General features: G+C 42.9%; 1 protein-coding gene across 1 annotated transcript in view; it reads left to right on the top strand.

Moving 5' to 3' along the window:
• The first annotated feature begins 3,533 nt into the window (after positions 1 to 3,533).
• Positions 3,534 to 27,992, top strand: part of Ccdc6 (coiled-coil domain containing 6) — a 107,067-nt gene continuing 82,608 nt past the window's right edge. Inside the window, exon 1 of the mRNA XM_020181754.2 lies at positions 3,534 to 4,018. Coding sequence (XP_020037343.1) covers positions 3,710 to 4,018 — 309 coding nt within the window. The 5' untranslated portion in view covers positions 3,534 to 3,709. The remainder of the gene's footprint in view (positions 4,019 to 27,992) is intronic.

Genomic DNA, 27,992 nt, shown 5'->3' with positions numbered 1-27,992 from the left:
CCCATCAAAAGTTAGCCAGTCTAAGTGTTGATATTACTAATGTTGAGAAACCCCTTGCTAGTCCTAGGCCTAGGGAGGAGAAGTAGCCCCAAGTCAAAGGTGTATTTAAATAAACACCATCAACTACCTTTCAAGAAATGATAGCCTCATAGCAGTGCACTCTACGTTTCTATTCAAACTCTGACACTTGGTGACAGCCAGGTTATACTTGGTTCGCTCCGATTCTTTTCAAAATTGTGACAATGGATCTTGAAACCACTAAACCCATTTCAAGTTTAAATAAAATCACTTGGCTCTGATGTGACTGTAACCAGTTATGTACAGCAGTTTATTTATGTCCATTAAAGTAAAACAACAAAATGTCCCTATTATCGATGGCATTATTTTTATTTCAGTACTGAAAACACTAAAGTTCTAAGGCCTGAGAGTGAATCAGTAGCAAAAATGGTGTTAGAGAAACAAAGATTTTGATGTTGTGCCTTGCAATTAGACTACAAGGTATCCTTTTCCTTTGTTCATATATTTTTGTGGCTTAAATTTAGGGCAAAGCTAAATTTCATTATTTCTCCAATGGAGGTGATTATCTAAATTTGCCCCTTCTTCCTCCAGGCAGCATGTACGACCATCTAGTCATCTGATTCATTTCCCCTAGAAAGCTGAGAAGCAGTTTTATAATGATATTATTGGCTCGGTAACTGGTGTTTTCATTGTAGTGCTATTACTGAACCAGTGTTGTGATAAATGGTCTGTTTATAAGGGGAATCACTTTTACAAGAAGTAGAAAATTAGATACGCTTCTGCTTTGCAATAACAATAAAAACCACAGTGAAAAAATATCCTCCAATTTATTCCCATCTGTATCAGTAGGAAAGATTTAGAAGATGACTTTTCCTCTAAAGTCTTCCAAACATGATTATTGCCTACAAGTATGAGGTCAAAATGCAGATTTCCTCTAAACCCTATTGAAGACTAATACTTTTTTTTTTTTTTTTTTTTTGCGGTACTGGGGCTTGAACTCAGGGCCTACATCTCGAGCCACTCCACCAGCCTGTTTTTTTGTGAAGGGTTTTTTTGAGATGGGGGTCTTATGAATTATTTGCCCAGGCTGGCTTCCAACTGTAATCCTCCTGATCTCTGCCTCCTGAATAGCTAGGATTACAGGCGGGAGCCGCCTGTGCCAGGCTAACTAATACCTTCTTAAGTTTACCATGCCTGTGGGCCCTTTAAGAAAGCAAGCCAGCCTTCAAACTCCACCCCTCTGCTGACTTAAAGCAGTAGTCTGCCTTTCCCAACTAGTTAGTTTACTGATAAAGCTGAGAGGGAGCTAATTTGCCCCCTGCTCTGTCTGGAAGGAATGTTCCTGTTGCAATAAGAGCTCTAAAAGTTGAAGCCTGAAGATACGATGGGAAGGGAACAATAGAAACTTGTGAAGTATGGAAGCCAGGCCTATTCTTAAAATTCTGTCACAGTGCTGAATCAAGTGGAAAGAATGCTGTTAAATCTGAGATTTCCCTTTGCTGTTCTTGGCTAGTTTACTCTTCCTTTCACCTAGGCCAGTGAGGTTTCTAGAGGTTGTTTCCAATTTACCTAGCTGCTTGTCTCACATACCACATCAGAACTGGAAAAGTCAGGGAGAGAAGTAAGTTTCAGTGAAAATTAAACTGGATCATTTGTAACAGAATTATTTACATTGGCTATATGTTTCTGAAGAACAGAGCCAAGTGTGCTGCCCACTGTCCCCTTGCCTGCTACACCAACAGTGAATATGTTTAGAATTCCTCTAGCATTAAACTAAAAAATACCTAGGAGAAACTTGAGGCCTAACTGTAGCTGGCATTTCTGAGCTGTTTGCCAGAAGCAGCCATTTCGATAAAAGATGATGTCATTTGGAACACTTGGCATGTTAAGCTAGTTTACTACAAGGTGCTATGTCCTATTATACATCAAATAACAGTTTAATCATTAGATCTAATTTAGGTTTAAAGATAAGTGGAATAAAAAATCATGAAAGCCATCTTTTTATTTATTTATTTATTTATTTTTTATTTTTTTTAATTGTCTTTATTTTTAACTGATAACACAAAAACAAAAATTGTACATATTAGTGGATTAACATGGAATGTTTTGATATATGCATACATTATGTGATATTTAAATCGGAGTAAACATGTGTCCTCTATAAAAATTATCAGTTCTTCATGGTGAAGACATTTAAAATGAAAGCCATCTTTTTAGTTTAAACATTTTATAAACTTTTGCAACAGTTGAGGGTAATAGAAAAGCTTTTTACACTTTTTTTTTTTCTATTTTCTGTTTCCATGAGTTTGTTCTTCCGTTGACTAAACTTGGATAATAAAACTAGTCTGGTTAGTTTCAGTTTCCAATTTTTATACATAAGTGAAAGCTGTTTTGTGTCAACAGGGTAAGGTGTTTAGAATCATCTCACCTGCTGGGCCAATTTCCTGCAAGCCTTCCCAGGGGGTAGGGAAGTACAAGTATTTGATTTTGAATTTCTTAGGCTTCAAAGCTGGATCTTTGAATTAAACCACAGTAGAGTAATTAATCTGTTTTATTTTTCACCTAGTGGAATTTTTTAGGAGTGAGCAAGACGATAGCAATGAAGGGTAATGGTTATGTTGTTCTCTCACTTAATCATGACTATTTGTATAGCCTTATGTTATGTCTGAGGTTGCTTTGGAAAATTGGCACTTGAGATGTGTTTCACCCCTTCTACAAAATGTTTCTCTTCTCTCTCTCTCTGTCTCTCTTTGATTAGAGACGAATGAATGTTGGTGTCGTAGTCCTACCGTGTCACATGTGCTGGAAATGTGCTATAAGAAAAGGGGGAGAAAGTTGCACCTTGTTTAAACAATTGAGCACAGTGTGCGTTGTAAGATTACAGGGCCGTGTTTCTCTTCTGCAAATTCTGCAAGGCTAACCTGTGGCTCCTGTTTCACCGCACTGGGCCCACTGCAGGGGAACTTTCTGTTCTCTCCGCTGTACCCAGAGCTTCTCAGTTAAGCACTTTGCTCACGGAGAATATAAAACTGCGTGCATGTGTGGAACAGACAGAGGGAGACAGGCGCACACACAGTCGGCGGAAGATGGGGCCTCCACACGGCGGGGGTGGCATGCTGGAGCCAGGCTGACCCTTCCACGTGTCCCCAGCACCTGCGGGGCTGTTGAGGCATTGAGTTTCCCTTTCCCTGGAGCAGGCGCGAGCCCGGAAGAGGCTGGGCAGCCGTGGGCTGAGGTCAGGGGGCTCGGAGGCCCTCGGTGGGAACACGTGCGGCCGGCGAGCTGACCGTGCGGTGCTGCGCAGGCCCCGCTTCCCCGCGCCCGCGGTGCCCCGCGCGTTTGCAGCCCGCCGGCGGTCGCCAGGCGGCGGCGGCGGGCGGGTCCCCGAGCTTTTGGCAAGCTTTGCGGGGCGGCCTCGCGAGCGCGCCAGGCCCGGCTGGAGCGAGCCCCAGTGCAATACTACCCGAGCCCGGGCGGGGTCTCTGTTCTCTGGCAGAGGAGGTCCCTTGGCAGCGGGAAGCTCCCTCTCTTTCTCTTGCCGCCGCTCCGAGTCTGCGCCCTGCTGCCAGGCGCCCAGCTCGGCGCTCCCCAGTGCTCGCCCGGCGCCCACTCATTCGCAGCCCAGCCTTCGCCGCCGCCGCCTCCCTGCTCCTCCTCCTCCTCCTCCTCCTTTCCCCAGCCCGCCGCGGCCATGGCGGACAGCGCCAGCGAGAGCGACACGGACGGGGCGGGGGGCAACAGCAGCAGTTCGGCCGCCATGCAGTCGTCCTGCTCGTCGACCTCGGGCGGCGGCAGTGGCGGTGGCAGCGGGGGAGGCGGCGGCGGTGGGAAGTCGGGGGGCATTGTCATCTCGCCGTTCCGCCTGGAGGAGCTCACCAACCGCCTGGCCTCGCTGCAGCAGGAGAACAAGGTGCTGAGGATCGAGCTGGAGACCTACAAACTCAAGTGCAAGGCGCTGCAGGAGGAGAACCGCGACCTGCGCAAAGCCAGCGTGACCATCGTGAGTGCCCCCCGGGGGCGCGCCGCATCGTCGATGTCCGCCAGCCTCCGAGAGGGGCAGCACCCTCACCCAGGCCACCCCCTAGCTTCCCCAGACTCCAGGGGACCCGTAGCCAGCACACTCCCGGTGGAAATTTGCCGGCCTCTGGGGGCGGTGGGGGAGAGGGAGGCGTCCCTTCAGAGCCACGCGGGTCTGTTCTCCTAAGGGGGTCCAGGAGCCCCGTGGGGTGCGGGAGAAGACTCCTGGGGCAGTCCCCCAAGATCCCTTTTCTTCTCTGGGTAGGAGGCCCCTCCCGAGCAAGGATGGAGGCTGGCGGTGTGGCTGGGGGTGGGGGGTAGCGGGGTGGGACTTTTTCAGTCCTTGTATGCTTGAGGGGTGCGTCCAGAATCTGGGGAACCCGAGTCTGGCAGAGAGGGAGGAAGCTGGGGGTCTGTTTGGGGTCCTGGCTTGGAATGGGTGGGGATGCGCAGCTGGGCTTAGGCACCCAGCTGGCATCAGGACGGCGCTTAGCTGGATCACCCGGGGAGGGGGCGGGAGACAGTGGCCAGGAATCCGGGAAGTAGAGTTTTCTGGCCAAGATCGGGAGGGAAGGGCGGGTACCGCAGCTCATGCTTGCACCTCGGTTGGAAGGCTTTTCTTTTTGGCTGGGAGAGTGGGCAGTATTGCAGCAGGAAGAGAGCAACATCTTAGTCTGGTCGGGACGGGGTTGGGGTTGAAAAAAGGATGAAGGGTGGCCGCTGTAACTCTCTTGCTGAGCCAAGATGTACGTGTGTTTGCTTCATTGGTGGTGGAGTGGTTAGGAGGATCTTGCCTCTGAGTCCAGATACTTGACGGGAAAACAGGCCATCTGTTCTGTTTCTACCTGGCCCCTGGAGGTTCCCCCAGAAGAGGGTAAGATGGGGTCTGAGAGCTGTCTCCTGGTGTAGCCGGCTGTTTAGAAAGGCCTCTAGAGTGGTGATGAGGCGAAACATCAGAAAAAGTACACTGTGTGCTCTCACCTAACATCCTTGCCAGCTCCACATCATTAACATGCAGAATCCCCGCACAGACAACCCTATTCAGATCAAAACAGTTTCCCAGCCAGCAGCAGAGAAGAAAATGTCAAGAACTCAAGGGGGATAAATTGCCAGAGCTGCTGCACAATAGCTGATTAAACTGAACCTTTAGATGAGAATGAGGGATAAATTTGGGGATGGGTCAAGGATCATACCCTGGGAAATTAAATGGGACAAATTTAGGATGCTCTTTGTGCCAGGAAAAAGCCTGTAGTGAAGGCTAGTGTGTGTGTTTCCCCATGATAGCTCCTAGACAACTAGATGGCATTCTTGATTTGTGTAGATAGCAGGTTTCCAACAGCGTTTCAGTGTGATCGACAACTTAAATAGCAATTGATTGTGGAAAAACACATGGTCAAATCCAGTCCTAGTGGATGGAATTGGATCAACATTCATACGTCTCAGAGAATGTAAAGTTCTTGAAGTGCCCTTTTGATAGGAAAGGGGAGGAATTTGCAGAGGCAGCCACTTCCAAACCTCCAGCTTTCTTGACTAAGCGAAGTTTGAGAAGAGAGGGATGTTGATGGAGGCCAGTTATTTAGGGTTTGAGTTAGTAAATGAGAAGGTTGATCTCCTGGAGATTGTGAACCATGGAAAGTAGTAAAACTTACATGAGATAGAATCTCTGGCCTTTTGCAGGCACTGAACAATTCAGGCTGTTTTTGTTTGTTTGGGTGAGAGGGTTCGGTGGAGTGGAGTTATCTGTTTGACCCTTTGACCATATTATAAGTAGTCCTGTAAATTGTATGCAAACACATTGGCTTTGTCTGGACAAACATACTCATTCCTGGTGTGTAAGATTAGAGGCCTTCTGAATAATTGGCCTGAGGAATGAGTAAGATGGTGGCTTTATGCCTTTGCCCTCCTTGCAACTAAAACTGACATCCAACCAAATGTAGTTGAAGTGTTGTATGGCTTTATGAGTAGTTTCAAAATTGTTGTAGATGACACTCTATTAGTACTTCACAGTTGTTTAATTTCTAATATATTCAGACAAATGCAAGAAGGTTCCCTACTAACTGGTAAATGTCACTAAGGAGCTAAATGACAAATGTGGTCAAGAGATTCCATCAAGTTTTGGAGGATTTTGTTAATTGACCTAGTATGCAGACTGTGATGGAGTGGGCTTGCTTTTTCTCAGGTATGCGATTTTGGAGGAGCAATGTGTGTAGCTCCATGCAATGGGTCTGTGGATGCATAGTTTATGTCAAGGTTAAACTGTGCAATCCCGGATGAGTCTGACTTAAGCACTGCCCTTGCTAGTCACAGCTTGAGAAATTTGTGACAAAGAGTACATTTAAGTGAAGGCCTTGCTAGAGGTTCACTGTTTTAGTTAGACAGGAAGATGGTACCATAATCCTATTACTTGCCTTCCAGCTCTTATTAGTTCCTCTAATTATGATATTAATTGATATGTTGATGAGTGCTAAAGGTGGCTATGACTACCTTTCCTTTTCCTTGAACACTTTCAGGAAGATACTGCTTTTCAGCCACATGCTGGAAGAAGAGGCACCCATTTGTTTTTTTTTTTTTTTTAAAGACTTTATTATTTCCAGCAGGTTTAGTTTCACAGTAAAAAGGAGCATAAAGTACAAAGATTTCCTACATAGCCTGTCCCCACTGCCCCCCTCTCCCCAAACACAGCCACCATCAGCATCCTGCACCAGAGTGCACATCATTACCACCCAAAGTGCAGAGTTTGCCTTAGGGTTCACTGCTGGAGTTACAAATTCTATAGCTCTGGACAAATGCTATTATACGATTATCGTACAGAATGGATTCACTGCCCTACTAATCCTCCGGGCTCTACATAGTCATTTCTCCCTGTCCCCAGCCCCTGTCAACCACTGATCTTTATCTCTTCTCTATACTTTTGCTTTTTCCAGAGTTCATAAAATCTTTTAGATTGGTTCCTTTCTCCTAGTAATATACATTTAAGTTTCCTCTGTGATTTTGTTGTTTTCATGGCTTAATTGTTTCTTTTTTAGTGCTAACTAATATTTCATTGTTTGTAACCTTTTACTCATTTACTGATTGGAGGACATCTTGGTTGCTTTCAAGTTTTGGCAGTTATGAGTAAAACTGTTATGAACATTCACATGCAGGCTTCTATCCAGACAAGATTTCAGCTTATTTGGGTAAATACCTAGAAGCAAGGTTGCTGAATTGTATGGTAAGAGAATGTAAGAAACTGCCAAGTTCTCTTCCACAGTGGCGAGACCATTTTGTATTCCCATCAGCAATGAATGAGAGTTGCTGTTGTGAGCGTTTGGTGTTGTCATTGTTCTGCATTTTGGCCTTTTTAATAGCTATGTAGTCATCTCTCATTGTCGTAACCCCTTCTTTTTTAAGCCAAGTCCAAAGGCCAACAGAAACGCTAGCCTGTTCTGTGTAGTAGTCTGTTCTGGTGTAGTAGTACATATTCCTATTTCACAGAGTACTAATGGGTCTGTGTTCCCAGCATCTGTGTAGTAGAGGTAAATAAACATCATTTGTGGGGAGGAATCAACTGTAAAAGTCCTCTCATCCATGTCGCTAAGTGCCTCGTGCATCTGGTAGGCAGAGCCTGCCACCCGTGTATTTTATTTATATCTTAGAGGTAGAAGAGATTGTTTTGCGTGATTATCGAATTTTACCCATTAAATCAGCAGTGGAACCAGGCTGATTATAGATCACATTTTTTTTTTTCTTTTGGAGTGGGGTAAATAAACAAAAGCCAAATGCTTAGTCACCCTATTTAGTAGCTTTTATATGTTGGGCCAAATCTACTGGTATATCCTGTGAGTGAGAGTGTGGGTGTGGATTATCTGATCAGTGAGATGATGGTGGTCTGGGAATGGGTGGTCTTTGCCAAGATGAGGAAATACAGTTGTGGGCAGTGATTGGATGGCTGCAAAACTTTCAGCTGATTGCTGGTATTCTTAGTGTGTCAGCTGGTTTTCTGGGTTGTATGTCTTTTCTACACTGGTTCAGACCTTCAGTATGTGTTTAGTTTGGAAATAAAGGCTTATAATATTTAAGTGTTTTTTTTCTGATTATAAAATTAATCCTTCCTTATAGATGTTTAAGGAAATACAGAAATTCCAAAGCATTTTGAAGAAGTAGTAGAAAAGCATGTTGTTATGGCATGATTAGAAAACCTGACTATTTTAAACACCAATAGTGTAATAGTTTCTTTAACCAATAAAAGACATCCTATAGTTAGTGTTGTGTATTTTGGATTAGTTACTCTGAAAGCTTAATATGCTATTTTCCATTTTTAAGACTTCATTTTGGCAGACTAAAGCTGCGAGATTGATGTTGCTCTTGTAAAGACGTGTAGTACCTTTTTGTTTTTTTCCTCTGTATAGAACACCCAGCGTTAAAACATAATCTTGAGGAAAATATAGCCTTACAGTTTTGCCTTAACTGTATACATGTCTTAAACAGGCTATTCTCATGTGTTTCTTTTGCATTTCAAGTTTCTCACATTTGTGGGTGCCTTCTGTGTGTTTCATATACTCTGTTTGAATTTAATTTACCAAAGCCAAAACAACAACGACCCTCTCCCCTCAGACAAACAAAACCCAAGTCAAACAAACCACCTTAAACTCTTAAGGAGATCATGATGGTCTCCTATATGTTCTCCTTAAGTATTTGCCAGAAATGGGGAATTGTTAGAGAAGCCACAGTATCTGGTTTGTGGTAACTGTTGTTCAAGCCCAGAGAGACTGGTCTAAAGCCAAAATCTGAAGCAGTCATTGCTTACTTAAAATCTTGTGTTGGCTCCTTATTGGCCTCTGGATCCTGGTAAACTTACTGGTTCTGTGTGATCCATCTCTGCTTGCTTCATAGCCACACCCCCCTCGTGGATCTAGCCCTGTGTGCATACTAAGCTCTCACTTGACTCAGCTATGAGCTCCCAGAATTTCAGTAGGCAACTCTGTGATGTATTCCTGCCCCTAAAAACTATTCTCTGCTCTTCCTTGCACTTCTAACTTATAAATTCAGTAGACTCTCCTGCCTCCTCCACCCAGACTCCCATCCAGAGTACCCGGGTGCTGCCCCTGTGTCAGCACACACTGGACATGGGCCTTAGACTAATGCTTCCATACAGCCCATCTGTCACTCACCCTCTACCAACTGGCCTTTCTTAGTAGATGTGGAAATTTGTTTAGAGGCAGAATTTGCCTTACTCATCTCATTGCTCGGTGCCTGGCATGCCGGAGACACTCAGGCTGTTATTGAGTTGGCTCCAGAGGCTCTGTGTGTATGTGTGCGTGTGTGCTTTTTTGTTGGAGTGAGGGAGCTAATACTGTCACCTGCACCTTATGTTCATAGTCAGTCTCCTGCCATAAAAGCCAACACCATCTTCATCACAGTTGGATAAACAGATGGACAAATGGATACACTGTATACTTTGGGGACCAATGCAATCAGTGTGAGTCCTAAACCCTGGCCTTCTAGTCATTGGTGATGTTGTAGGCTACCTTGTAGCATATACCTGGATATTCTTGATACATTTCATCTGAAAGGGGACAAAGTGTTTTCAGGTTCACTGTTCCAAGGGTTTCTGAGCAGGACTTAGAGGAAAAAAAAGAGCCAAGTTGGAAGTGTTCCTTGTCAGGTGGGCCACTTTGGTTTTGATGATGGTAACAGATCATTCCAGATGTGTCCTGTGACTTTAATGTTGAAATACCCCACAGCCACCTCTTGAAAACAACTGTGAATCATCATAGGCAGATGCATCAACGCAAATAGAGTTGAATGAGTCTCTGATCAGGGGACTATCTGAAAACAGGATGGAGATACTTGAATCCTTGTAGATGTCCACATGTGACTTCCAGAGTGGAGGTGGGGGTATCATATTTGCATACTGTGTGGGTCACCCCCCCTCCCATTAAATCATGCCTTGCAGAGATAATTACAGATACACTTAGAAGTGCTAATCCTTGCATTTAAACTGCAACAAGGCTGAGCAAGGAGTAACAGTAATCTTTCTTGCCCTCTCTTCGTAATTTTTTCCTCAGTGGGTAGGTGTTGCTTTTTGTTTTCAATCACAGTGTGGTTGCTTTTAGATATATTGAATTATTGTCAGAGCTAGCAAAGTAAAATGCTCGCAGGTTCAGTATGTTCCTGCTTCTTGGTAGTTGCAGTTTTCTTGACAGAAACTAATGCTCTGGAAAATATTTCTAATCATCAGGATCTTAGAGTGCTGTTAACTTGCAGATTCTTCCTTCTTCTCCAAGACTATCAGATTTTTGTATCTTTTATGGCTGTAAAACTCATAGCTTTGCAATTATCCCACCCCTCACACTCTCTTTTAGGGATAAGATTTTCTTTTAAAATGGGGCAGGGGAAACAATGTTTATTTAAAATAAATCCTCCCTTTTACTTATGCCTAGATCCCTTATATGGAGTGAATTTTATCACTGCTATTATTTGTTTGTTTTTATTTATATTTTTGCAGTAGTGGGGTTTGAACTCAGGGCCTACTAGGCACATGCTCTACCACTTGAGTCATACCCTCAGCCATTTTTACTTTGGCAGTTTTTCAAATAAGGTCTTGTGTTTTTGCTTGGGGCTGGCCTGGAATTCTGTTCTACCTATACCTTCAGCATAGCTGGGATTACAGGCATGTACCATTATGCCTGGTGTCTGAAGTGCATTTTAGTGATTAAAATTCATAAAACCCGTTTGTTTAATGGTGGGGAATTTTCTGTGATTTTTTTTTCCCCCTATACTTTTGTTTCCTCCGAAAGGCACGAAGTGGTATATAATAAAAGGATTCAGCTTTCAAGTGCTTGTGTGTGACCTGTTGTGTGCCAGAGACCCAGAAATATCCAAAGGGCATCTAAGGGCTCCTCTAGCAGATTAGCAAGGATTACACCTGCCTTTCATTCAGACTGGCCTGGGCTGGTACAGTCGGCAATTGAGTGAAGGGGGATCATCCTCTTCTCTCCGGCCCAGAAGTTTAAAACCAACATTTTTGGAAGTTGAGGCAAACTCCTGTAGGGGTTCTGAGGGAGTAGGGAACCTTTTGCCTTCCGACATAAAGTTCTGCCTCAGATCATCTGTCAGTGAGTATCTTTAAGAAAAACAATGTACCATATTCACTCACAGTTTAATTAGCTGTTGTTCATTTTGTAAGGCAGAGATGGGAAGAGCTGTGTCTCAATTTCTCTGTGTTGAAGTGGCACAGGGAGGCTTTTTGTTTTTAATTTTCACTTTTATTTGGTGATGATTGAAAGGAAATGTCATTGATGTTTTAGTTTTATAATTTGCAACTGTCAATAGATCCAAATGACCTAGGTGGTTTTTCCTCTGTTGTCACCTACCTTCCTTTCATGGAATATTATTGGAGGAACCAAGTTTCCCAAGTTTTTAAAGACTTCTTTAGGTAAAATTAATTAGAGATCTTACTTTATGGGCAATTTAGAATTCGTGTTCATTAAAAAAAGCAGTGTTGATTGATGGGCCCATCTTCCATGCATCTGTTCCAGATCAGTCCAGCCTCCCCAGGCATCAGTTGTGGTCCAGAGTGATCTGCTTAATGCCCACCAGGGCATCTCACAGCACTGAGGATCAAATAAGGCCACTCGGTACTGAGGAGCAGAGGTGGGATGTTCAGCCAGACGTAGGTCATAACTCAGACGTTTTCCATAGAATGAGAGAGGAAATGAAAGAATGAAAACAGCATGGATTACCAGCCAGCTAAAGGAGGTTCTTAGAAATCTACTTACCTGCTTGAATCATGTCATGTTGCTTTCACCAGGGAACAGTTTGAATCTTTTATGCCATCCGCCTTTTGAGATTGAATTGGAGGGGCTAAAAAGATGGATTGAGAAAAATAGTCATTCTTGGTGTTTTATGTAGAATAAACTCATGAAATTATTTTCATGCTAGTGGTGATTTTTTTTTCCAATTATCCTGATACAGCAAGTTAAATGATAACTGTTATTCTGTTGAAAGTTGTTTTTGTGGGGGGAGGTTCTTCACTTGACAGGCTTTCATTTATCCAAACAGAGGTATTTGCTGAGTCAAAACATTGTGTTTCTGCCTCATTTAGTAGCTCCAGATTGTAGAGGCAGTAAACTTTGAGGAAAACAATTGGCTAGATGGTTTTGCCATCGTTGTTACACAAATAGTGCAATTTTAAGTATGCACTCTATAAAGCAGATAGTTGTTGTTCTTCAGGTTTAGGTCACCACCTGGTTAGGGGCTGTGTCTTTTGGAAATTACCTGAACTATTTCACACCTTTTTTTTTTTTTGGTGGTACTGGAGTTTGAACTCGGGGCCTACACCTTGAGCCACTCCACCAGCCCTTTTTTGTGAAGGGTGTTTTTGAGGTAGGGTCTCATTGAGCTATTTGCCTAGGCTGCCTTTGAACTGTGATCCTCCTGATCTCTGCCTCCTGAGTAGCTAGGATTATAGGTGCGAGCTACCAATGCCCAGCCCCATTTTTAACCTTGAATGCATGGAGTTTATTATGGAGAGGTAATCTTAGGTACTCAGAGAAAAGGGCCAGTGACCTTTTTCCCTTGCAGTTTTTTTTTGTTGTTGTTGTAGTGAAACATGCACATTTTAACTATTTGAAATGTATGACTTAGTGTCTGTAAGCACATTGACAGTATTTTGCAGCCATTACCATTATCCATTTCCATAGTGCTTTTTTGTCATCCTAAACAGAAACACTGTACCCATTAAACAATGACTCCTCATTTCCCCCTCCCCTAGTGACTTTTTAAAAATCGTATTTATTGATTTTTGGTGGACTGGGGTTTGAACTCAGGGCTATACCTTGAGCCATTCCACCAGCCATTTTTTGTGATGCATTTTTTCAAGATAGGGTCTCTTAACTATTTGGCCTGGCTGGCTTTGAACTGAGATCCTCCTGATCTCTGCCTCTGAATAGATAGGATTACAGGTGTGAGCCCCCAGCGCCTGGCATAAAAAAATTTTAATGAAATGTGTTGTAAACATTTAATTTTCTTGACAGCATTTTGAATAAACCATAACTTAAGAAAAGGGTGTGGGGGGGGCGGTGGGAATGAGCTTGCAGAAATTTTATTCAGCATTGTTCCACTTCCAAATCTTTTTTGTTGCTGTGATAACAAGCACTGTTTATGCAGTGCTCACCATGGGATAGGCACTGTTGCAAGAGGTTTATGTATATTCTTTCATTTAATCCCCCCCATGATCCTGTGTGATCAGTATTACTGTTATCCATTTCTGTAAGCTTGCAAATTTAGGTGCAGATAGGTTGACTAATTTGTCTGAGGTCCCATGGTTCTCAGGTAGGGCTGGGATTTGAACCTAAATCTGGCTTCAGAGTTTAAGCACAAGGCAACATACTTTGTAGAAGGATAGGATGGAAATGAAGTTAGGGACAATTTTATCTTCACCTGGCGTAGATATTTTCCTCTTGGTTTCTACACAGATTGATTCCTTAGAGTAGTCAGGACTGCCCCATTACCATAGCAAATTCCCAGGATGCTGCACCTAAGGGAGTGTTGCCAGGGTAGCAGACTCGCTGCCTTCGAAGAGCAGCAACACTACAGAGGGTGCCTTTGGAGCATGGAGGACAGGTGCTTCCTTTCTTGTTCTGCCACCGCCAGTATTGGATAGTGGTTATTCCACTCCTGCACCCAGTCCTACACACTCCAGTATATTGCCACCTGTTTATAAGCATAGCCATCTGGACGTCACCTTCTCCCAACCCAGTCTGGAATCAGTTTCTTCTATCTTTGTTCTTCTGTTGCAGCCTTTACTTAAAAATAGTCTGATTAGCACAGTAAAAGTTGATTTTTTTCAACAAATATATCGAGTACCTGCTGTATGTCAGACAGTGTGTCTGTACATAACAACTGGGATGAGATTGTGCTGGCGGAGTTTGTGGAGAGTCCTGACTCAAACCAAAGTGAGTCCCTAGTCAGAAGAGTTACTCTAGAAGGAGAGGATTTTTTTTTTGACCAAGATCAGAAGGATAAATTGAAATTAATACAAAAGAAGGAGGCAGGGGATGGATGATGGCTGGAGCAGGCAGAACCTACATGTCCAGAAAAAAATGAGGTTTGGGAGGCAAGTGGGTCCCAGGTTGGCTCAGCTCTTGGCTCACTATGAAGAACAGAGAGGGAGTACTGTAGGGAAACAGGAACATTTTGGTCTTTGAGAAATCAAAGCTAAACACCATAGCTGCTTAGTGCAGACATTTGTTTGTTTTCCTTCTGAACTATTTGAAAACAGGTATTTTGTCCCTTATCATCTGTGAGATTATTTGTCTTATTCTGTGGCTACACCAGCTGCATATTTTAATCTCACAGTGTGCCTGGTACAGTTCTCAACACTTCAGGTTTAGGAACTAACTTGATGCTCACAGTAACCCTTGTGATCTCTGTGTCACAAATGGAGAAATGAGGTATAAGAAGTCTGGACAACCAAAGATCTCAGTACTATGGTCCAACAGGGAGTTGAATGCAGGCAGTCTGATGACTGGCACTTAAAGACCATGGTATATGAAGGATCATTTCTGTTTTCCCACAACCCTAACCAGTTGTTCAGTGAAGTTTGTAGAATTTATTTTGTGAAGTGCTGATGTTTAATCTTTGATGGAGTATAACATACTTATTGTGAAGTGTGTAGACTTTGAATATATGGATTTATTGAACAGTGCTTAATGAATTTAAAAATGAATTTGGAGGGCTGGTGGAGTGGCTCAAGTGTTAGAGTGTCTGTCTAGCAAGGGTGTGGCCCTGAGTTCAAACCCCAGTACTGCCAAAAAATGAATCTGGCAGCATGAGCACTAAATGTATGCGATTAGCAACACCCCTGAGACTTCCATGTGTTGTCTTCCACTCTGTATCCCCAGAAGGTCATCCCCTTCTGGCTTTTCTCATTTTGTGTTGGAATGTCATATAATTGGAATTGTACAGAGTATTTTGTGTATAAGTTTTCTTTGATTTATCCTAACTCTTTTACTAATATTCAGTAATACCCTATAGTTGTATAGAGGGTAGCTTTTTTTTTTTTTTAAATTGCTATGCGTTATCTACTGCATGAGTATCTGAAGTTGTTTTAGTGGCTGCCTCCTGGGTGACTCCACCCTGTTCCTTTAGTGTTGGTCACTAGGCATTGGGGTAGTAGGAAAAGAGTGTGTACAGGAGGAGAGGTACAGGTCCTATAAGACTTGGCTTCCGATCCGATGGGGTTCTATGTGCCTTAATATTTTTTATCTAAAGTCTTTGGTCCTTGGTTTAGAATAGCAGTCTGTAGGGTTGGTACCTATCTTACTTCTATCCCACTGTTGTTTTGAGGACCAAATGAGATGATACACATGAAAGTGTTTTGTTAGTTTGTGAATTCCTTCAGAACATGATATTAAAGATTATTAGTGTCCAGCCTATCTTATACTTTTTACTGTTGTCCAAAGTTCATTTCAAAATAATCTTGTTCTCGATAATCTGGTAAGATGATGATAAAAAAATAATCTCTTGAAAGCCAAGAGAGGAAGGTCGAGATAGCACCAAGATGCCTGTATACCTCAGACTGGGGAGTGCCACAGCCCAGCTTCTTGGGTACTTGGAGCTGCCTGGGAACTTGGCCAGTTCACTAGGGTTTGATTAACCAGGATTAAACTAGACTGTGTGGCCATGTGAAAGTGACAGGACTGAAGGTGGCAAACATGCATCATAAGAGATGATTTTTTTCCCTATCAGTTGGTTGTAGGACTCTTTCCAACGTGTACCTTTTTCCATTTTTCTGACTTTAGCACTATGGGCAGATAGATGCTGTCAAAGCCAGCTCCTCTGATGTGTGACTTTTGACCCTGTTCAGTGAGGGTACAGATTCCAGAAGGTGGCCTTTGATGGGTAATGCCCTAGTATAACTTCTGCTTAATTGCTGGTTTGAAGAACAGAAACATGAGTGTCTCTGAAACTGACTGACTTTGCAGGCTTGCAGAACCCAAATGATGGAAGGACAGAGGGCCCCAGGTTATGAACCAGGGGCAGGTCTTTGGGAGGCAGTTGTTTCCTGTTTGCAGGCGACTCCTCAAATGGCCTGTTTTCTTTCTGTTTTCTGATCTCACTAGTGGTGGTATTTGGTAGCCTGGGGACTTTTTAAGGTTGACAGACTTGGTTTTCACCAGGATGTGAGTTTGATTGTACTGGCGTGATATGAAACCTTTTTGGGGATGGTGAGAGAGGGCGAGAAACGTATTGTCTGACTCAGGGACTCAGCTGGCACTGGCTGAAACAGTCAGGGTAACTGTCATGAACCAGTAATGCCCACACCTCTTTTGCTGTTGTCTGTTCACCAAGGTATAGAACTTTAGCCAAGCCTTTTGGTTTCTCTCTCCTTCTCTACCAGGCTACTTGTCTGAATGCCTTCCCGTTTAACTCTTTTTTAGGTAAGGAAGATTAGCCCTATGGACAGTAATCCCTTATTTGGTTGCCTCTTACTTGGCCCAGAGCCTTGCAGCCCTGGGTCATTGGTACCTGCCAGGTGATGTAAAAACACATTGGAGTTCACTTGTTAGTCTGCATTGAGAGCAAGTAAGTTTACTGCTTTCTGTAAGCACAGTGTACTCTTTCTCCAGGTCTCAGAGTCTCTGTATCTCCCACGGCTTTTGTGCTTGTGATCATGTGTGCTGATTATCATCTTCTATTAGGTCATCTGTGTGAATTATGTTGCTTTTCAGTTTTATTCACTAACTCATTTCTGATTTCCCACCCCATGGTTCTTTTGGGGGAGAATGTGGTATAATGGGGGAGAGACTCATATATCAGGCAGGGCTTCCACAGTTTGCAAATAAAAATAGAATGCATAGCCCTATTTAAGTTTCAGAAACATATTTTTTTTTTAGTGTATGTATGTCCTAATTGTTGCATGGAACATAGATATATAACTAAAAGATTATTCAAATTTAAGTGGGCATCTGGTATTTTATCTGGCAGTTCTAAACCCTGGATGACCTGTGTTACACGTCTCAGTTCTGTTCCTTCCTGGCTAATCCCAGGGCAGCTTAGTTCACTTCTAAGCTACTCTGCCTTCTTGATAACAGGATCATGATTTCTTAGCTCTGGTTTTGTGGGTAAATGATGTGACTGGTGAAAGCCCCCAGGATGCATTCAGCATGGAGCTTCCTCATTCTTCTTTATCCTGGTTCTTGCCTGTTTTTTACTTTTCCTCCCTAGTGAAACTAAGACCAGGTTGCTGCCTTGGAAGAAGAATCTAATTCAGTGGTTTCATCTTAATGGGCTCTTGAGTTTTTGCAGGATGGTGCCTCTGACCTTCCACCACCAGCACCTTTATTCCTCCCTGTCTGGAGAGGCTTTGACTGTCTGAAGGAGCAGGTGTCTCCTTTGTTTGGCTACATGCTACTACCTCCGTTGTTTCATTTCTTCTTTCCTCCTGAGCCTGCAATAGCACAGGGAGAATTTGGTCCCTTGGCTTCTCAGTGTCTATGGGGTCAGGCATCAGTTTACAGAGATTTGTTTATGAATTTAGAGTTTGTGAGTGAGAGCCTCTGTCTGGCCCACAGGTGAGCGGTTTGGCCTCTGAGCTCTGAAAGACCTTTGAAGAGCATGTCTTAGGAAGCATGGTCACATCACTTTGTTTTAAGTGTCACTTCTCTCTGCTGTTTTTGCTGCTGCCCCTGCAGCTTCACATACTTTTCAACTGCTCTGATGGCAATTGAGTTTGAGACTCCTGGAGTATGCTATAGATAATCACTACTGAAGCCAATGTGTATCAGCTTGTTTTAGCCCTTGAAACAAAACTGTGGGAAGCAATTATTGCAACTTCACAGATCAAAAGAACTGAGGTGCAGAGAAGTTAATTTGCCAAGGTCATTCCACCAGGAGGTGGTTGGGGCAAGATTTGACAGCCTGGCTTTGGAGCCAGTGTTTAGAACCAGACTGTTGTATTTCTTTGACCACTTGCTGCTGTGAGTCTATGAGATTTCTTGTAGGAGTTCATGATACAACAAGTTGTTTGTTTACTTATTTGTTTGTTTGAAATTTAATCCAAGTGCTGGCTGTACTTTTTGAGTAGTTAAGCTTTATAATAAATTTCTCCCCCAAAGAATCCTTCTGTCCCTTGAACATGTTTCCAAAGTGTTCTCTTACTGTAGCTTCCTCTTTCACTTTTACAGATTGCGAAGTGCTTTTATGTTATTTAACTTAACAATTTTTGGATACCTACAAGGGTCAGCTATAAACTTGAGATACCCTTTGAGGAACAAGGCAGGGTGTGAGTAATAATTCAGTGATCTGCCTATACAAAGCCTAGAGCCTTGAGTGCTGTGAAAAGGCTCAGAAGCTGTTGGAGAGACAGATAGGAAAGCAGTGACCACCCTGGCTTAGAGGAAGATGGTCAGTTTATCATGGAGGCCAGGAGGTGAGCAGGGAGTCAGCCCAGGGCTTGCAGTAACAGGTTAGCTTTCTCATGCCTTTTCTGAAGGATGAAGTAAAGAGCTGCTGTTACTGGAGCCCATGAGCTGGGGTCATCCAGAGGAAACTGGTACCATAGTCAGCCTTGCAACAGGGAGCCTGACCAGGGTGAAGAAGGGGAAGAAACACACTGGATTCTCCCCACCCTCCTCATTCTTGCTAGTGCCTCTCATTGGTGGAATCCAGTTGTAGGTTAGCTGACTTTGGGAGCTGGTTGCTGCAGCCTGTGGAGATCACCACCCCCTTATAGACCAGGAGAAGACAGTGGAGCCATCTTGAGCCACACAGACCAGGACTGGCTCAGGAAGAAAAGAAAATGGAATGACTGTTTGGACAGAATGTTGGAAGACTCTTAGGTTTTTATTTCCTCAAGAGAGCATGAGTAAAGGGCATTCCAGGGAGAAGAGACAGAATGGACAAAGACATGGAAGCTTGAAATAGCAGGCGTCACTTAGAGCATCCCACATAGCTCTGAATGGCTAGATTGATATTTAAGGTCTTTCCTGTTCCTCTTTCTTCTCCTGCAGAAGCCCCTCTGATGGAATGCTTTTTCTAAATGCCCATGTTGTCATTTATGGCCATTCTGTGGGATTGCCCGGTGGGAGGCTCTGCACCTAAATATCTTCCAGGCCAGTTGCTTCTGGCACAAAGCATGTGCCATTTAACCAGTGGTGAGTGACTTGGGGATGCCCCAGCCACACTGGAAAAGAGTTCATGGTCCATAACAGTTACATCTATGATGAGTTCTTTAGTGCCTAGGGCCCCACTTCTAATGTGGATGCTGATGTCCTTGCAGGAGAAATAGCTGCTCAAGTTAGTGACTTGGAGGCCTTGTCTCTTAGACTCCAGTGTCTGATGCGTGATCAGACTGTTAGTATATGGTTCTCACATTCCTTACTATGAAATTGCCTTTGCGATGAAAATGAATTTTGTATAAACTTTTTCTTTTATTGTAGAAATTTTGAAGCATACATAAAAGTAGAGTGAATCTACAGACCACCAGCTTCCCTAGTTATTAACACATGGTCAGACTTGAAATAGCTTCATCCATAAATGGTTCAGTTTGTGTTTCTGATAAGGACTTTATAACTACCAAACCATTATCACACCTAAAAAAAAAGTTGGGCAATACTTCCCCTAGTAAATAAAATTTGTGTTTGAAAGGTAAACAGCATGGGCTTTTCTGGCTTCGATGTGTTATACTTGCTTTCCTCTTCTTCTTTCAGACTTTATTTCTGTGTCCTGAGGCTGCTGGCCCCAGTTCCAACTCTCCTACTCTCCTTTTCCCCTAGAGCTGTTGACAGCAGGCTTTGGGACCTTTTGCCTGCTGGCCTGTTTCCTGATAGCAGTGCCCTAAGCATCCAAGTCACACTGATTCAGCCCCGAGGAAGGTATGACGCCTGGTGTCCCAGCCCCGCTGGCATCAGCAGTATGAATTTTAGGTTGCCACTTTGTGTATGTGGAGCAGGAAACCTGGCTTTTGTGGTTCCACTGTAAGGAAATCTGAAATGAGGCATCTTACGCAGTCTTCTCTGGAAGCTTTTAGCTGAGAAATGTCTGACAAGCATCCTGGGGGAATCGTGAACTGGGAATGTGGACTGGTACCAATGGCTTCCAGAGAGTCTGGCCAAGTGTTAAGTGTGAAGCCACAGAGGTGCTGAAGAGCATCAGACAGGAAGCTGTGGACAATGTGTGCAGACAGAAGTGTCCTGAACAGGTAGAAGAACCAGCAGTCTGCCCAGGATCTCCAACTCCAAAGTTTGCAAATGTGGTCTCATCCACAGAGTGGTTTTAACTAAATGATTTCATTTGTGTCTCCGGCAAGTCTGGGGTGTGGGTATATGGGGGTGGGGCAGGTAGCGAGGACCTCATGGTTAAAGCAAAGGGTCCCGGGCTCAGGTGAGACACTATTAAATTCTTGGCCAGAGAACAGTGCTGGTAGATGGGTCAGATGGGATTTCAGGGTAGGTGGTCTACTCCCAGTCCAGAGGCCTTAACTCCTTGTCAGAGAGGGAAAAGGGGTCTCATAGTTGAGTACTTAGAAACAAAGGAGGTTGAGTTACAAAAATCCTAAGCATTTCCAAAATTGCTTTTGATCCAGCAACACATTTTGAGGACTGCTAGGCTATCCTTTAAAAACATTTATTTACTTGCTTATTTATTGTGCTGGGAATCGAACCCGGAGCCTCAGGTTTGGGCTACTGTGCTGTGCCCCCAGTTCTTTTTTATTTTTTGACTGGATTTTTTTGAATAGGGAAGGCATTACATAGCATTTTCTCCCTTTCCTTTTAATCCAAAAGGTGGTATATAAAATACTTTGTTCCTTCCTTTCATTTACTTACAGTTTTTGATATTGGTACATTGACTACTCTCTCTCCCTTTTTTGCAGTTGCATGGTAATCCATTGTATAGCTGCTGTTGGGCATTTAATTTGTGTTCAGTCTGTGCTCACGGTGTTTAACTTTGGACATGGATCGTTTATAAGTGGGTAGGTGTGTCTGAGGGAATAGGTCCTAAGCATATATGTACCAGTCACTCTCTTAAACCATTTCCTTATGTACTGCTGACACACACCAGTTCTCTGAAGTGGCCAGAATTATTACCTCACTTTACAGATGAGGAAACTGAAGCTTAGAAAGAGGGTTGAGTGACTTGACCAAAATCACACCCCAGAGTGGGACAGAGCCAGGCTAGCTGATTCCAGAGAAATTCCTTCAATTTGTGATACTGCCTTTCTGAGTAAATTCCCAGAAGTGACATGGGTGACTCAAATGTCCTATGTGTGTACATTTGGACTAGATGTTGCCAAAAGTGCCCTAGACAGGGGTTGCACTAATTTACTGTTCCATCAGCAGGATATGAGGCAGTACTGTGATGTCAGAGGGTTTTTTCACACTTGGGTTTTGCCAGTCTGATAAGTGAAAGGTGGCACGTTAGTGTAGTCCTTGCATTTCTCTCCAGGGAGTGACTAGGCATCTTTCCCAGTGTTCATAAGAGCCCTTTGCATTTCTTGTGGTCTGTAATTGCCTAGTTCACATCCTTTGTTCCTTTGTTCTTGACTATTGGGACCTTGGCCTTTCTCTTACCCATTTTTCTTAGCCTTCTATATATTAAAGTGACTTGCCCTTTATTATAATTTTGAGTTGCAAAAAATTTTCTCATTTGTCATTTATCTTTTGACTTGGCTTTTGTTGTTTTTCAGCTACAAAGACATTTCTTGGATGCTTTCTTAATGTTGTGTATAACCTACAGGAAATAGTGCTAAGATTTTATGGTAAAACTTTACTGTGTATTTACTTTTTCGACAAACACTATTGTGTTTTTGTTTAATGACATACAGTTCTTTGAAGGGAGATTCAGAAGAAATCATAGAGGTAATGATGCTAGATATTTTTTTAAATTGCATTAGATGTCTTGAGCTTACAGCTGAACATTGGAGACACTTTGCCTGGTGTCTTTCCCCTCTCATCGTACTCTGTGGTAATACTTTATATTTCATGTAAGATCTTGAATTAGGATAAATCTACTGTGACTAGCTGGTAAGTTACTGGATTGTTTGCATGGTGGATACTAATATTATGAACATTATTGCCTTCCAGAAACTTCTTAAAAGGAGTCAAGTTTAACTGGCATTATTTCTCCATCCTGGTCAGTTTCAGGCTGTTTATCTGGTGGCTTTATTTTACTCTTCAGTATTTTCTATTACCACTGTTCAAAATTGGGCTTGAAGTTATGTTCCTTACAAAGAATCTCCTTCCGTATTGGCCAATCTTCTTTGTTCATTTCACAGACATTGCTGAGGACATTCTGCGTGTTAAGTTCTGTGCTAAGGGACAGTCCTTTCCTTTTAGAATTTGTGTTCTAGTAGGGAAAGATAGATATCAGACAATTTATTCCCAGTTGCAGAATTAACATTGTGATCAGTGCTTCAAATGATGTGTCTGTGGTTCTCAGAGGATGTGATGGGGGAACTGAGCTAGTTTGGGGCAGCGAGGGAGAGCTTTCCTGAGATGACATGTAGGCTGCCATCGTCTGTGTGTAGTTTAAACAAAAAGTTAATCATGCTGAGTACTGGTGAAAGAATGTTCTGGGCCAAGAGAACAGGCTATGTATGTAAAAATTCTGAAAGTAGGCTAGAGGCATAGCTCAAGCGGTAGAGAACATGAGCCCTCCCCCTGCTCCCCCACCCCCCAAAAAGTGATTCTTGGCTGAGCATAGAGGCTCATTTCTGTAATCCCAGCTATTCAGGAGGCAAAGATCGGAAGGATGGTGATTCTAGGCCATCTCAATCAATAAGATGGGCATAGTGGCTTGCTCCTGTCATCCCAGCTATACTGGAAGACTTAGGGAAGAAAATTGCAGTCCTAGGCCAGCCCCAGGCAAAAATCGGGAACCCTATCTGAAAAAATAACTAAAGGGAAAAAGGGCTGGGGATGTGGCTCAAGTGGTGGAGCCTAGCAAGCACGAGGCATTGAGTCCAAACCCCCATACCAGGAAAATGAAAAAAAAAAAAAAATCCTGAAAGTGACAGAAGCTGGCAAGTTTGGGGAACTGAAAGATAAAGAGGTGTGATTGTGATTAGGACGTGGCCTGAGGAGGGATCTGGAAGTAGGTGAGGCCAGATCTAACAGGGCTCATAGTTCAGCATCTTGAATTTGACCTGACTTTAAGTCAAGGAGCAATGCTGGCTGTGTGTCTCCTAAATTAGGAATAAGGTTTTTTTGGTACTACAATTTGAACTCGGGGCCTTGTGCTTGTTAGGCAGATGCTCTACCTCTTGAGCCATGCCCCTCAGCCCTTTTTGCTTTAGTTATTTTTCAGATTGGGCCTGGTACTTTTTGACTGGCTAGGTTTGGACTGCAGCCCTCCTACCTCTGTCTCCCATGTTCTTTGAGATGGCCTCTTGCTAAAATTTTTGCCATATGACCTTCAACTGAGATCCTCCCATCTCTGCTTCCCAAGTAGCTTGGATTATAGGTGTGAGCCAACTCAACTAGCCTGGAATAGGTTTTTTGTTTTGTTTTGTGTTTTAAATTCCAGGGACTATGCCAGTGTAGAATTTCCTTCACTCAAATAAATTAAGCCTGCAAAAATGGCACTTTAATCCATTCTTTTGTAGTTCTTCCTTAGGATATACTTTTGCCAATAATCTTCATGCTTTAAATCCAGATGTGGCAAAAGATGCACTGCATGTTAGGCAAACCTCTCCACTTGTCTGGGGCTTTGGAGAAGGAATTAAGATGGAGAGGCTGAGAATGTACCACAAATGCATGTGAAATGGAATTCTCTTCCCTCTGCTTCACACTTTTTTCTGTGCTTGAGTTGAAAGGTGAATAGTCCATTCTAGAATATACCCTCTATCACCCATCCCTGTTTTTTCCCATCTGCTAAGTTCCTAGAGGTTGACATGTTAGCTCCTCACTTCTCCTCACTGGGGTTTACTCACATCTCATTAATGTGTTGAGGAGCCCTTTAACCTGCACTTTGAACGAATCAAAGACTCTAGGCCCTCCCTTTTTGGAGCCTGTGCATTTTTGTGGTATAGTAAACTCTGAAATGACTCAATGCACATTTTGGATCTAAGCTAGCTATGTTGAAGTTGGAAAAAGAAGCCTGGAAAAGAAAGTGCATTAGCTGGAACTGTGAATGAGGTAGGCATCAGACAGAGGTTAAGGTAAGCAGGGAGGAACAGTTAATATCAGAGCCTTAGGGCAGGCAGGGTCAGATGTAGGAAAATTCTCTCATGTATTGATCAGTCACCTGGGGAGGTAAATGGAGAAGAATCAGGTTATCTAGGCTTGGAGAGAACACCAGGAGCCAGATGGGGCTTGCTTGCGTATTGAGCAAGTTTGTCAGTAAGTACAGCCTCTGTGTTTCCTGTCCAGGGGTGATTGATCTCTTTTGTGTTTTGGTGGGTTTAAGTCTGTAGATGAAGACAAGCAGGAGGATCTCACTGGCATTTTTCCCAGAACACATCCGGTGTTCTTTCTTTACCCCATCCCATAGTTAAATATTACTTACTGCTCATCTCCCCAGCAGTGAGCCCTCTGCTCTCATTTACTCTGCGGTGGCATTGTGACACCCATGCTTCACTAACACATAATGCACAAACTATATTAAAATTGCAAAATGTAAATAGTTTTATTTTAGGATGGGTGAGTTTAAAAAAATTTAAGTAACAAGGTTTTTGGAACTGAGGCCATATCAAAGTGAAGAATGAGTCTTTAACCCTGACCCCAGTTTGTCTCTGTAGAAGTAACCATTATTCCTGGTTTCTTTTGCATTTTTAAAAGTGTTTTTCTAGATAAATTCTATGCAAATACAAATTAAAAGATACCCAGAAATGGGAGCACACTGTACATTATACATGCTGTTCTCCTCTCTCTCTCTCTCTCTCTCTCTCTCTCTCTTTTCTGTCTCTGTTTGTTTCTCTAATATAAGAACACGTTTTATGAGTTCATCCCTATCAGGGGGCATAGAACTGCCCCTATTCTTTTCAAGGGCTTTCTGTAAAATATTTTGTAGGAGTACCGGCTTTAACTTTTTTATTATGTCTAGTGTCTTGCTTTCTACAAAGGAAGTCACAGAAATCATACCTTGTAAAAAATTTGCCATATAAATCTTAGTAGTGCTTTGTATTTTCTGTCAGGTAATCTAGGAGTGAAATGACTGACTGAAAGAGTGTGCCTTTAAATTTTTCTGGTTTATGTCCACATGGCAGTATTAACTCAGTTCTTGCTGATTGTCCTCTCTTTCTTAAGCTGAAGTCCTTTCTTCTTTTTTTACACTCTTGCCTTTTTTTTGTCCTGTAGGAAAAAGACATTTGTTTTTCAGTTTTGAAGAATTTTACTTAGAAAAAACCTGCAATGTTGCTTACATTTCCTCCTTCCCCCACCCTGAAATTTAGTCTTCTTTCTTAGCAGTGAAAATTCCTATTTTGCCTAAAATCTTAGAAGTAAGTGAGAAAGCTGTGTGTTGTGTTTAATGCCTGTAATCCCAGCACTTGGGAGATTAAGGCAAGAAGATTGTGAGTTCTAAGTGAGCCTGGGCTACAAAGTGAGTTTGAGGACAGCTGTAGTGAGTCCTATCTTAAAAAGCAAACAAACAAATAAAAACCCTCCAAAACAACAAAACCAACAAAGTAAATGGGGGACCAAAGATGATGTAGCTTTTATTACCAAATGTCGTTCTTAGCAAATTGGTAGATATTGTGAATTCCAAACTGTTTTTACAGCCCTATTAAAGACCTGTGTTTGTGAGTATGGATCACATGAGAAGATGGTGTTTTTTGAAAAATGCTAGGAAATGTTAGGAAACCTGTTTGGTTTGGAGCTCTTTGTTAAAAGTGAGGCTTTTAAACACTGATGTGCATGCATTAAGCTTTCTTTATTAGTGTATACTGTGTACAGAGTTTCTTAAAACAGGCTCTGCTGTCCTAGTCACCATCAGTTCACATGATAGGAATCTTGACCCTTTGTTCTCAGATATTTTAGGGAGTTTTAGAGCAAAGTAGATTTGTTCATTAACTGTATAATCAATTTAGTTCACTGCAATTTGTATAAGTCAAACCAGTTGAGGCATATATAAGCTTTAATGTTATGATCCAGTTGGATAGGATTTATAATTTGAGCCACCTTGCAATGAAACTTTGTAATTGGTTAGGTTTTTTCCCCCTGTTATTAGCCCACGCTTATTTACTTGATAGCATTGGGGAAAAAGAAAAAGGAAAAGAAATAGCTGGCTTTCTAAATCCCGAGCCTCAGGAGGGCAGTGATGGCTTGCATGGAAGGTATTGGTACTGGTTCTGGTGTCACTCATGATAATTGGCCCATCTGAGTACATCTTAGGCAAGGTATTAATGCCATCTTTCATTTGGAAATCATAAAAGGGAGTATTTATTTCCCTTTGTTCCTTGACCCCAGTTTCCAGTGTCACATTTCATTCATTGCTGCAGTTCTGTCTTTTTCGTAACTGATCGGTTGTCTGCTTGTTGCAAAGACACATGGTATTTAACTCAAGGACTAAGACTGTGAGGCCAGTGATGATGGAGATGGAGAAATGGAGTCTGGACACCACAGTGGGCTGTGAACCCAGCTGATTACTTAACTTGTTGTGGCCCTTCAGAGTCAGTGTCCTTGTGACTTGTAAACTCATTTTGTTTTGGGGGTAAGAGTTTTGTCAGGGTTTTTTTTTCCCAATTTAAAAGCGTATCACTACAATGAACATTCTTATCCTCTTCACCTAAATTCACCTAATTTTTGCCATCAGACCACTCCCACCTGCCCCTTTTGCCTCCCTGTGCCTCCCTCTCCCTGTTTCCTTTTGGCCAGCCAAAAAAGTAGGACTCAGATACCAGGTCACTTTATTCCTACATATTCAGTGTGCATCTCTCAGGGACAGGGACAGGAAGTGAGAACAATTTTGAGGCTGCCATCCACCGTGTGTACACAGGGTCCCTTTTATGGATGCTCACAGAAGGAATTATTTTCTTAGATTTCTACAAGCAAGCTCTTCAGTTTTGAGGCAACAGAAACAGCCAGGCAGTTAGGACTCTCAGAACCAAGTTTTCAAATTGCATAGGTCCTGTTGCTTAGCACCTGAATAACTAATTTTTGGCTTCCTTTGGCTATAGGACTTTTTTTCAATTCCTTCCCAACCATCCATGCCTCTTCTCCTCACATATGCTTATGCAAAGAACCTTCAATGAATTTTAGAATAAATTGGTATAAAAAGTAGCTCAAAATGGATCTGAAATTATAGTAGCTCCCTAGCTGGGCCCTAGAGAAGAACGGGTCATGATTGTGTTACTTCATTATTGGCCTCTGGGACACCACGTGGGTGGAGTTTCCCCATGTAAAGCCCCAGAACTCTATACTTTAGAATATGCTGCCCTCCGTGGTCATTTGAAAGCCATTCTTCAGCTTTGTAGATGTGTCCCACTCCAGCTTACTTCTTGGGAGGGGTCCTGTGCCTCACCTTTTCAGCAATAGCCCTGCCTACTCTGGCCTGGTGTGATTTTCAGTGTGAGGCCTCTGTCAGTGGTGAGAAGTGAGCACTGCATGGTTCCATTTCTGAGAACGTGGTGAAGACAGAAGATAGGGTCTGGGATGAGCAATGACAGACACTAAGAGCTATCAGAGTTTTGAGATAGGTGACGGGTATGTTGCCGGAAGATGTTGTGGGAGCATTCATCAGCCAGGTATAGCCAGAGGTGAGGTCTGCTGGACAAGTCTAGAGGCCCAGACTGGAGAAGGAGGATGTAAAAAAACATGGCAGGGTTCAGTTAGACATTGATCTTTTTCATGCCCAATTAAAGCAAGGGAGCCATCTCCTTTAATCCTGTCACAGTTGTCTATTCCTCCCTGAGTTGAGTAGAAGACACTGGCAGAGACAGTTGGTTGAATGACTGTTGGTTGTACCAGGCTGAGTACAGGCATAACTGATAGAATTCTCCGAAGGAGTCAATTAATCTAAGCAGCTAGGTTAAT

This window comes from Castor canadensis, chromosome 7 (assembly GCF_047511655.1).
Source record: "Castor canadensis chromosome 7, mCasCan1.hap1v2, whole genome shotgun sequence".
NCBI classification, from domain to species: domain Eukaryota; kingdom Metazoa; phylum Chordata; class Mammalia; order Rodentia; family Castoridae; genus Castor; species Castor canadensis.
Note: the sequence above shows the minus strand (reverse complement) of the source record. Positions and strands in the feature narration are given on the sequence as shown.